Consider the following 11,827-nt stretch of genomic DNA (forward strand, 5'->3'; position numbering starts at 1 on the left):
CTCTTAGCTCTACGTCTTATACAGTTAACTTTTCTGCACTCTGTCTATGTTCACCTTCACTGCTTCTTGCTCTACATTGGCTTCTTTTTCACCCTCGAACCTCCCAATCAACGGACGGAACATTCGCGATCCAAGTCCAAGCCTAATGCGGGAAGTTTAAACTTCTGAATACATTGAAAAAATTGAATATTGATTGCTCATCACATGCCCCTACCACTGTACATCTCTATCTTGTATTTTCTTGGTCACGTTCAGTCACTTTCGGTTTTGTTCACTTATCACTTCATCCTGCTATTCTCATCCATTCTTGTCAGCTCCCGTAGACTCGCTACGTCAGCATCCTCATTCTCAGTGCGTCATTCTAACCTAAAGGTTCCAAAACCTCTCATTTGCTTTCAGGCGGCGCAAGCAGAAATGATAGCGCAGGCCCTGTTTGACAGTGAATATATCAAGTGCATATCCGGCCCTGGTAGTGGTGCAGGGGATTCCAAGTTCTCATTGGATGCTCTGTATACGATAGTGTGTCAAGATGAGGAGGAGTCCAGCCCTGTTGATCCTTTGCGAATACATTCCTCCAACTCTACGTCCTCGTTCCATTTGGACCTCAACTTGGAAGATAGCACAGCCAGTATACGTCCTAACAAGAGTGAGTAGAATGAAATAGATTTTACCTATGACAGAGATTATTCTACCATTGACCTATTCCAATTCTAGATGTTCTACTTCACACCGTAGAAGGGAATTATTTTTAGGAGAATTGTAATAAAATCCTAAAGTACGTCCCACATTCACTTGTAAAATATAACACCTTTTCAAGAATTGCCCTAGTAGGAAAGTCCCTTTTCGTCTGTTGTTTATGTAAGTTTTGCTACTTTCTACAATTTTCTACACAACTTTTCGAAACTCAAATGTAAATCGTTCCTTGTGAAATTAAAAACTGAAGCCACATGTAGAGTCATTGACATGATATATTTTGAATTCAATTAACTCGAATGTACTTTGATTTGTTTCTCCTCAGACTCCGCAATACAACATTATGTACATATGTACATCTCTAGATATTTATGTATGTACTTTACCTGTATACCTATTTGCTGAAACGAAGATAAATGTACTTTGTTCTATTGTTTAGAAAATATCTGTCGTCTTGTATTTTTCCCACATCTGCAGGTACCTACAAACTGTTATTAAACAAAAAAATTCGACAACGGACCCCACGAATCAAAAGGAACGAGCTCCCAAGTACGATCAGTTCGAATACGTAAATTAAATTTTGTGAACGGGTCTCCTAGAATGAGCAAAAGTTGTTGGCTAAATTTTGTAAACGGGACCCATTTGAAAGGAAGGAAATCTGTGATTTTTCGAACAACAGGACCCACAGTAAAGGGGAAAAAGAGATCCCCTTTATTTCATAATTTCCTATTCGATCAAATTCGACCTTTCCCCTAAGACTATAAATAAACCCTCCCAAAGGCGAAAAGAGACCTCCTTTACTTCCTAATTGCCTATTAGAAATTGTCCCTGGAGAATCAGACAGTTTTCCCAGAGCATTCCTAATAGGCAGTTAGGAAATAAGGGAGGTCTTTCTTTCATATTACTAAGTGCTCTATTCGACCTTCTTTATTTCCTAATTGCCTATTAGAAGTGCTCGGCAGAACCGTTTACGTTGGAAAAGACAATTTCTAATAGGCAATTAGGAAATCAAGGAGGTCTCTTTTCACCTTTGGGAGTGTTTATTTACAGTCTTCGGAGAAAGATCGAATCTGATCTAATAGGCAATTATGAAATAAAAGGGGTCGAACAGACTAGCCTAGAGTACCTAATTTGGAAAAGAGACCTCCTTTATTTCCTAATTGCCTATTAGAAATGCCCTGGCAGAACTGTTTTCGTTGGAAAAGACAATTTCTAATAGGCAATTAGGAAGTAAAGGAGGTCTCTTATTTCATATTACTGAGGGCCCTGTTCACTGATTTCCCCTGTAACTTTCCTTCCCCTATTTTCACTAAATCTAAATACGTAGATGGTTTAGGTTTCGTTGTTCAAGACAATTTCTAATAGGCAATCAGGAAATAGAGGAGGTCTATATTTTCTCATTTCCATGGGTCCTGTTCCTCGAATTTCAGCATAGACTTCCCCTGTTTGGGGGCAGCGTTCTCCGATATTTTCTTTGGTTTACTTGATAGGTTCACAAATTTATGATGCTTCGTTTTTGTAGATGTTTTTCATACCACTGTGCTGAAATTTGATTAGAACTAAGAAGAACACATTGCATTTGTAACAACTTGTACAAAGAATTAAAATATATTTATTTTATTTTATGCATTTTGAGTTGATTTTATCCTGTTCATTTTCTTTATAGGCATGTTTATTTAGGGTCTTACCCTTTAGCTCTCAAACCACTCAGGGATGCCAAACACTTGGTTGGGATTCAAACCCGGACCTTCCCGCTCAGAAGGCGAGTACCTTAACCACTCCACTAACTTACACAATGAGGATGCTGCTAAACATAGCAACATAAGCTAGCTTTCCTAGGTTCCTAGTAATAATTATATCACTTAAGGTAGGTATGCCTATCTCACGGACACGCAAAGAAGATCACATAAAGGCTTTCAAAGGACCCTTCAGAATTTGCCTCGTTTACTTGCTTTCGCTTTGGCTTTCTTGGAAGATCACATGAAGGCTTTCAAAGGACCCCTCAGAACTTGCCTCGTTTACTTGCTTTCGCTTTGGCTTTCTTGGCCTGCTGTTTCTGTCTTCGTTTCTCCTTCGACATGCCATCTCTCTCTCGCCGTCGCTCTTTGATTTTCCTCTGCTTCAAAATGGTGTCTCGATCTTTGACGATGTTGTTTCGTGTGTCTGACGTTCTGTTCTGTCTGAAGCGTTGTGGAATATTCGAAAGCACTGGAACGAGAAAATGACATGAGGATTATATTACCGGTTCCCAATATGTAGTAGGTACCTAAACGGTGAGATGCTTTGATTATTGTCCTAACTTGCTTCTTGCTACCTAACTGTACAATACACCACCTTCTCCCAACTTTTGAACGGCTGGGATTTTTTTTAATTCTATAAAGTTCTAGAGGTAGTAGGAAAAGACTTATGACCCTTCTCAGGGCCATACTTATTTCTGGCATTGGCCGGCCCTTATCACCTGAAAGGTCATTTTTGGCCTTTTCTCACGAATTCAGGCCATTTTTGACCTTTCACAACTACTATTATTATGCCGAGGCAAGTCCGCCTTGACCTGCCTCGGTAAGTTTTCTATTACATCAGGGTAGAAGGCTACAATAAAACAATACTTACTGCTTATCTTCTCTTCATCATCAGCATCATCGGAAATCTTGTTCTTGTCCTTCCACCGCTTGTACCGATCCGATTTGTACGAAGCCCGAATCAGACCACCTGACTCAGACCGCACCATCTTCACATCATCCGTCACCTGAACGTACTTCTTCTTAGCCGGATCCCACTTGCGTACGCTCTGCCGTTGCTTGTGAATCATTTCCGTAGAGTCTCCTACTAGGATAGGAGGAAAGCCAGCCGTTTCGAGAACGAACATTATCCCATCAGGATAAAATCCGCCTTGGACGGGAATCGAACCCGCGGCCTAGCGCTTACAAGGCAGACGCGCCACCAACCAAGCTAACTAGGCTGGCAAGAGACGAGCCTTAAGGCCAGTGAAATCGAACTTTGACCCATACTAGATCCAGAGCGATACGACTGGTGTCCTGCTTGAAATCTGTGAGTGAGAGCCTGGAAGAAAAGAGATCACGTTAGTTTGACCTTATTTTGGGAGCAAACATTGGCTTTAGGCTTTTCTCAGACGAGCGACCTTTAGTAGCGCGTAGTCAAACCTATGAAAATGATAGAAAGCCTATAATATTCGAGGGTCTCTCTCATTTTCATAGGTTTGGTTTTGCAGGCGACTTACCCGCTACTAAAAGTAGCGCGTCTACGCTTCCAATGTGAGACGAGCCTTAAGGCCAGTGAAATCGAACTTTGACCCAATAAAAAGCCATTGGCGCGGTGATAGCACCAGTTGCTGATGGATCACTGAAGTTAAGAAACTTTGCGCGTTGATAGTATTTTGGATGGGTGGCCATCTGGGGCAATGTGGGTGGGTAGCTCGTCGTCAAAATTTAAGATACAAATGTTTCCCAGTGTGAAAACACATTGAGTAGTTGGACCGATTAAAATACTTTCTCATGATATTGTACAGGTTTCCTAATCCCTAATGTAAGCAAAAGGAATTAAAATCACTCACCCTTGCTCTGTGTACTGGTCACTGGGTTTATACGGGATATAGAATTCACTGTCTACTTTCCTAGCGGCCCGCTCCTCTCTTTTCTTCTTCTTGCTCATATGAACTACATTCTGTCCAAACGTAGACTCGATATCGTCCACATTACTCGATTCTAAACCAACTCGGGATCCACTGTCTTCCTTCTGGTTTTCATTGGCATCTGAGAACATAATATGATAAGCGAGTCTCCTTTATACATTCATCCCCATTCCAAGTTTATCCTCATGCAAGCTATTAACAATGATACGCAGTTCCTAGCTAATCAACATGTCATGGATTACTCTCTATTGCTTGGCATAGATGACACGAACATGGAACTTGTAGTAGGGATGATTGATTACATTAGAACTTTCACTTGGGATAAGAAGATTGAGACGATGGTAAAGAAGTCAGGCTTGTTAGGAGGACAAGGAAAGTTGCCGACCATTGTGTCGCCAGATGAATATAGGAAGAGGTTCCAGTCTGCCATGAATCGATATTTCTTAGGCGTACCAGATCGATGGTCAGGGTTGGTTGAGGGGATTAATATTTGACCTGAGAGATAATGTGCAAATAGGCTGTGATTTTCAAAAGAGTATTATTCTAAATAGGCAATTAGGAAGTAAAGGAGGTCTCTTATTTCATATTACTGAGGGCCCTGTTCACTGATTTCCCCTGTAACTTTCCTTCCCCTATTTTCACTAAATCTAAATACGTAGATGGTTTAGGTTTCGTTGTTCAAGACAATTTCTAATAGGCAATCAGGAAATAGAGGAGGTCTATATTTTCTCATTTCCATGGGTCCAGTTGCTCGAATTTCAGCATAGACTTCCCCTTTTTGGGGGCGGCGTTCTCCCATATTTTCTTTTGTTTATATGATGAAAGGTTTAGAAGTTTATGATGATTCTTTTAGTAGATGTTTTTCATACCACCCTCAATTTGTAGAGCTGAAATTTGATTAGAAGTAAGAAGAACGCATTGCATTTGTAACAAGTTGTACAAAGAATTAAAATATATATTTATATTATTTTATGCATTTTAAGTTAATTCTATCCTGTTCATTTTCTTTATTCAAATTTTTGTTTCATTAGCGTGTTGCCCTTAAAACAAGCTCTCAAATCTCTCAGGCACGCCAAAATCTTGGTTGGGATTCAAACCCGAACCTTCTCACCCAGGAGGCGAGCACCTTAACCACTGCGCTACCTTACACAATGAAGGTATTAATATGTTTTGAAGCTAGGTAGCTAGTTATAGGTATATCACATTGTAAAGATAGTTACCAACACTAAAAACTATGCCTATCTCATGCATGCCACTCAAGTACAGAGTCGGACCTTGAAAAAGCTTCCGGCTACAAGTCTCTCACAGTTTGAAGACTAAAGTCGGAATTTTTTCCGACACACATGTCCCGAACGTTTGACAAACCTAGGTCTGCCACTCACTATCAGGTAGACCTGACAGGTGTGCCTGTCGTCAGGTCTACCTCATAGTGAGTGGCTAGCCTAAAGGTCTCTCACAGTTTGAAGACTGCATTCGGAAATTTTTTCCGGCATACATGTCCCAAATGGCTGATAGACCTACCGACGGAAAGAAGATCACATAAAGGCTTTCAAAGGACCCTTCAGAATTTGCCTCGTTTACTTGCTTTCGCTTTGGCTTTCTTGGCCTGCTGTTTTGGAGCGTATCCGGAATTTTGTTCTCCACGTCCAATCGAATGAGAACCGGATCTGATAATCCAGCACGGGCAAACTGAACAAGGACTTTGGGGAGGGTGGCGGAAAACAGGAGGGTTTGCCGGGCGTCCGGTAGACGGTTGATGATTTCTGTGAGCTGCTCACCGAAACCCATTTCAAACAGTCTGCAATATGAAAGACAATTTTCCCTTTGCTTACCAAAGTAAAAAACGTAAAGTATTAAGGATTTGGGTTTACAGGGGCTTTCATTTCCGTTTATCTGATTGTCAAGCTTTTATTGCCAGCCTAGTTAGCTGGGTTGGTAGCGTGTCTGCCTTGTAGGCGCTAGGCCGCGGGTTCGATTCCCTCCCGAAACGGATTTTATCCTGACCGGATAATGTTCGTTCTCGGAACGGTTGGCTTCCTTCTCTCTTCGATTTCTAGACTTATCCTTAGCAGTTACAATTTCCTCTATTAAACCTCTTTTTTTATTAAAAAAGATGAGTGTTTCACTGTTTCACCGCCGCCCCGCTTATAGAGCCGGAGCTGAGGTACATTTTTTCTACCTCATAAGGTACAAAATTTTCTTCCTATGGATCTGATGGGGGTTGGCGAGTACATTTCAAAAATATGAGTCTTAGTGGCCAAACCGGGGGCTTTATCCCTGGGGAAGAGGGTAAAAATCGCAAAACGGGGCACAAATTTACCTCATAAGGTACATGGCTGGAATTGATGTCAACAGACGCGGAAAGGTCTCCTGATTCCAAAAATACTCAACTAAGACGGTTTACTGGGGGCTTTCCCCAAATAAGACGGCTTTGAAATGTCCCAAACGGGGCCAAAATTTACCTCATAAGGTACATGGCTGGAACTGGTGCCAAAAGACGCGGAAAGGTCTCCTGATTCCAAATATACCCAACTAAGACGGTTTTCCGGGAGCTTTCCCCAACTAAGACGACTTTCCTGAACGTACTTCTTCTTAGCCGGATCCCACTTGCGTACGCTCTGCCGTTGCTTGTGAATCATTTCCGTAGAGTCTCCTACTAGATCCAGAGCGATACGACTGGTGTCCTGCTTGAAATCTGTGAGTGAGAGCCTGGAAGAAAAGAGATCACGTTAGTTTGACCTTATTTTGGGAGCAAACATTGGCTTTAGGCTTTTCTCAGACGAGCGACCTTTAGTAGCGCGTAGTCAAACCTATGAAAATGATAGAAAGCCTATAATATTCGAGGGTCTCTCTCATTTTCATAGGTTTGGTTTTGCAGGCGACTTACCCGCTACTAAAAGTAGCGCGTCTACGCTTCCAATGTGAGACGAGCCTTAAGGCCAGTGAAATCGAACTTTGACCCAATAAAAAGCCATTGGCGCGGTGATAGCACCAGTTGCTGATGGATCACTGAAGTTAAGAAACTTTGCGCGTTGATAGTATTTTGGATGGGTGGCCATCTGGGGCAATGTGGGTGGGTAGCTCGTCGTCAAAATTTAAGATACAAATGTTTCCCAGTGTGAAAACACATTGAGTAGTTGGACCGATTAAAATACTTTCTCATGATATTGTACAGGTTTCCTAATCCCTAATGTAAGCAAAAGGAATTAAAATCACTCACCCTTGCTCTGTGTACTGGTCACTGGGTTTATACGGGATATAGAATTCACTGTCTACTTTCCTAGCGGCCCGCTCCTCTCTTTTCTTCTTCTTGCTCATATGAACTACATTCTGTCCAAACGTAGACTCGATATCATCCACATTACTCGATTCTAAACCAACTCGGGATCCACTGTCTTCCTTCTGGTTTTCATTGGCATCTGAGAACAATTTAAGTTGTGTAATAAGTTCATGGAAAAAAAAATGTAAAAGTAATAATAATAGTGCTTATTACTTAGTTATTTTAAGGATAAAATTCCATACCTTGGCTGGGATTAAACCCACGCCCTCCTGTTTACCAGGCGAGCGTCTTGACCACTACACCACCGAGGCAGGTATACTGTCGTTAAGTAAATGAAAATTTCGGACGAAAGAACGAAGGAGTGCCAGCCTAGTCAGCTTGGCTCGTTTGCCTTGTAAGCGCTAGGCAGCGGGTTCGATTCCCGCCCGGGACGGATTTCGTCCTGAACGGATAATGTTCGTTCTCAAAAGGCTGGCTTTCTTCTATCCTGTATTCCTTGTCTCTTCGAATTCGGGACGATAAGACCCTAGCATTTACAATTCCCTCTTTAGAAAAGATAAAAAAAAAAATCAACTTACCAGCTTTCTTAGCGAGTATAAATTCTTCTCTTTTCTTCTTGAAGCCACTGATGATAGGTTCATGGAGTTTTCTCTTATGCCTCATTAGAGCAGCGGTCTTACTAAGCGTTCTGTTCTGTCTGAAGCGTTGTGGAATATTCGATAGCACTGGAACGAGAAAATGACATGGATTATATTACCGGTTCCCAATATGTAGTAGGTACCTAAACGGTGAGATGCTTTGATTATTGTCCTATAAACAGGTACATACTCACTTCTTGTAACCTAAAGGCAAGACCACACTATTAGGCAGTGCCAAATATTTGGATAAATACTTGTCCAAACAGTACCAAAGAGTCTGATCCTCAAATAACTTTAGCCCAATTTTGCGTTTGGTGACAGTCATTTTTGATACTTGCCAAAGAAGATTATTTGATGGCAAATACATGACAAATATTTGGCACCATGCAAAATAGAGTGATCTTACCTTCTCCCAACTTTTGAACCCTTGTAATGGTCATAATTATTCTGGTCGCCTAAAAGGTCATTTTTGGCCTGCTCTCACGAATGCAGGCCATTTTTGGCCATTCACCACTATTCCTACTATGCAAGTCCGCTTTAACCTGCTCAGTGAGTGTTTGTACTTTCTATTACATTAGGGTAGGACGCTACAATACAACAATACTTACTGCTTATCTTCTCCTCATCATCAGCATCATCGGAAATCTTGTTCTTGTCCTTCCACCGCTTGTACCGATCCGATTTGTACGAAGCCCGAATCAGACCACCTGGGGATCCAAGTCAGAATAAATGTATGTGGACGAGATACCTGCTAGTCCTAGAATCTGAAACAAAAAGGAAGAAGTAAATAATTAATGTGGTAAGGTGAGGAGGATTAAAAAATTGAAATTTTCTATTATTTCAATTTCTTCTCGCCCATCTGATGAGAGGCATACTACGGGATGGGCATGCTACGACACAGGCCACATGCGTCTAATGTAGCAGTTGTTTCGTGGTAAGGTTAGGAGGATTAAAGAATTGAAATTTTCCATTATTTCAATTCACTTGGCCGATAAGATAGCAAAAATTTGCGACTAGATAAATCGTAACGTATGCTAATCCTGCCAATGTGATCTCAGAAATGCCTATTATTGTGTAATTTTGTACTGCTATAAAGCACAGTTAAAATTTCAGGGTGCATACATTATCCTCTTTCTACTCACGCTCTGAGTATCTGACAGACCTAGGTGAGTACTTTCCAACCTAGGTCTTTCAGATGGTCTGAAAACTGAACTAAAAGAGTGTTTCACAATCGTTTTTATTTTGTAGCAATGAAACAACTGCTGCATTGGACTCGTGTAGTCTGTGTCTGTGTGTCGTATAAGTAAGCTCGGAAGCTTTTTCCGCCACACACAAGAGTGAGTAGCTGAGCTTACCTTATGTACATACTCCACATGATACTTGGTCGCCGTGAACACAACAGTCATAGCGTTCTCCGGTATCACATGCTTCAGCAAACACAACAGGGCTGCCTCCTTTTCATCCGGCCTACAGCTGAAGTACCCCAGCTGGAGCGTATCCGGAATTTTGTTCTCCACGTCCAATCGAATGAGAACCGGATCTGATAATCCAGCACGGGCAAACTGAACAAGGACTTTGGGGAGGGTGGCGGAAAACAGGAGGGTTTGCCGGGCGTCCGGTAGACGGTTGATGATTTCTGTGAGCTGCTCACCGAAACCCATTTCAAACAGTCTGCAATATGAAAGACAATTTTCGTTTTGCTTACCAAAGTAAAAAACGTAAAGTATTAAGGATTTTCCATACAGGGAGTCGAGCGGATCAGGTACCTTCATCTTCTCATGTCTTCTGGCGAAGTGTTTCGCAAATCGAAGCGTTTACACCTTCATGTGAGTTAATTACAGTTAGTTGTAAAGTAACTTACCGAGATCAATAGGCTGTTGATACTAGTGTCTGGTTATACACAAAAAGCCCACATTGAGTCGTAGGTGTAGGGGCAACAGCCCGAAAAGATGGGTTAAGCTTTTATGAATCTACGAATCTTTCCGGGCGGAAATCGTACCCGTGACCTAGGAAGTTATAGGGCATTAGTGCTACCCTCCAAGCTAACTAGGCCGGTTAAAAAATCTACTTCAGACTGATTTGAGAGCGAGAATTTGTGTTCATAAATATGACCGGTTTCTTTTTCAAAGGTGACTGAGTACTTGAAGCCTTTGAATCAATAGGTTGAGAAGATTTTGTTGGTACTTCAGGTGTTTTTGTAACACGATCAATGAGTATTTCCAAGTTGACACCAGTGCCAGGCTGAATGACAAATGGGGTTACCTTCCTAGGAGAGAGATATTTCACAAATGTCCTTAGTTCATTCAGTGAGGAGTGGGTTGCATAGAAAATCTTTATCTCTGATGAATCACAGTTCTTGTACAAACCTCCACCATAGTTCTGAACAAAGGAATCTTTGAAGAGCATGGTACATAATCTGATAGTTAGTGGATGTTTACCTTGTCCTCTCACACAGGAAGCTTGAGCTGAACATGCATGTATTCTAACACTAGGGTCTCCTGTAATACTTCCTATGATATCACTAATATTCTTATACAATTCTAGTTTAGCTGGTGTCACATGGACTTTGCTGTTCAACATCTGATGAATAGAGACAAATACAAATTCGTAGGCAAATCTTGCAGGTAATTGTAGGTTTACAACATTGTTCTTGTCTTCTTTCAGCCATTTCTTAATTTCTGTTAAAATAGCCTGAAGGCTCTGATCTCTGGAAGGAAAGTGTTTGTATTCTTCATAGGCAAATGTGGTGTCCAAATAGATGTTATCTATTTTCTTCAATGTTCCATCTGAACATTTCAATACCTTCAGTTTGCTGATATCTTTGGCATCATATCTAAAGTCTCCAGTGAAAAGAACACAAATGTTTTGAATCTCAAACAGGAACATGACTGAACCAGGACAGTGACCTGCAGGTATTAGAGTGACAGTCAAATACCCTCCACATACTGTCAATAGATGAGGTACTCCTATGTCCAATACAACTAGACTATTCATGTCAAACCCTGAAGAAATGTCCAGTTTAGAGAAAAACTCTTTCGTGATGAGAGAACAATAGATCTTCTTCTCTGGGTTTTGTTTTAACAAGTGTCCAAAGCTGCTGTTAAGGCCTGACATATGATCCATATGTGCATGAGAGAGGAAGAATGCTTCACAATGTCGAACACTAGGCTCAAAGTAATCCGCAGCAATGTGTTTTAGTTCCTCCTCATCAAACAGGCCTTTGAATGTCGACATTGTAGTTGGTTCAACTACATTGGTGTCTTTACAATCAGTTCAGAGGAAGTTTAGATGCATGACACTATGCTTTGGTCAACAATATTCTGCAATCAGACAATGATGATTGCTTTTTAATGATTAACAGTACACTGGTGTTATCACTGTTCGGATTGATGTCTTGATGTTAGATGCTGATAGCTACTAACAGGTAAGAGATACCTGCCTTCCATAGCAAGTTGTAGGTGAAGAAAAATATAGCTCCTAAACATCCTACGAAAAGAGTATTTATGATAAGATACTTACCAATAATAAGAGGTGTATAGAAGACCACAGATAACACGGAATGAAGAA

General features: G+C 41.1%; 2 protein-coding genes across 2 annotated transcripts in view; both read right to left on the reverse strand.

Annotated features, from left to right (window-relative positions):
• Window positions 1-10,285, reverse strand: part of LOC103521006 (ATP-dependent RNA helicase DDX54-like) — a gene marked incomplete at its 3' end in the record, with an annotated part of 16,910 nt that extends 6,625 nt beyond the window's left edge. The window contains exons 1-9 of the mRNA XM_026831883.1: window positions 10,260-10,285; window positions 9,616-9,931; window positions 8,968-9,024; window positions 8,869-8,926; window positions 8,201-8,347; window positions 4,265-4,463; window positions 3,705-3,753; window positions 3,304-3,523; window positions 2,697-2,901 (exon numbers count right to left, since the gene is read on the reverse strand). Of these exons, the coding sequence (XP_026687684.1) occupies window positions 2,697-2,901; window positions 3,304-3,523; window positions 3,705-3,753; window positions 4,265-4,463; window positions 8,201-8,347; window positions 8,869-8,926; window positions 8,968-9,024; window positions 9,616-9,931; window positions 10,260-10,285 (1,277 nt within the window). The remainder of the gene's footprint in view (window positions 1-2,696; window positions 2,902-3,303; window positions 3,524-3,704; window positions 3,754-4,264; window positions 4,464-8,200; window positions 8,348-8,868; window positions 8,927-8,967; window positions 9,025-9,615; window positions 9,932-10,259) is intronic.
• LOC103521007 (protein artemis-like) lies at window positions 10,014-11,827 on the reverse strand. Its single transcript, XM_008486112.2, has 2 exons — window positions 11,780-11,827; window positions 10,014-11,580 (listed from the first exon to the last, which is right to left on the reverse strand). The coding sequence occupies exon 2, from the start codon at window positions 11,492-11,494 to the stop codon at window positions 10,325-10,327; it is 1,170 nt and encodes a 389-aa protein (XP_008484334.1). The 5' UTR covers window positions 11,495-11,580; window positions 11,780-11,827; the 3' UTR covers window positions 10,014-10,324.

Source organism: Diaphorina citri, unplaced genomic scaffold (genome assembly GCF_000475195.1).
Source record: "Diaphorina citri unplaced genomic scaffold, Diaci psyllid genome assembly version 1.1 scaffold4376, whole genome shotgun sequence".
Taxonomy (NCBI): Eukaryota; Metazoa; Arthropoda; class Insecta; order Hemiptera; family Psyllidae; genus Diaphorina; species Diaphorina citri.

Coding starts and splice junctions, on each gene's coding strand:
- LOC103521007 (XM_008486112.2), bottom strand. CDS start 11,494: ATGTCGACATTCAAAGGCCTGTTTGATGAGGAGGAACTAAAACACATT.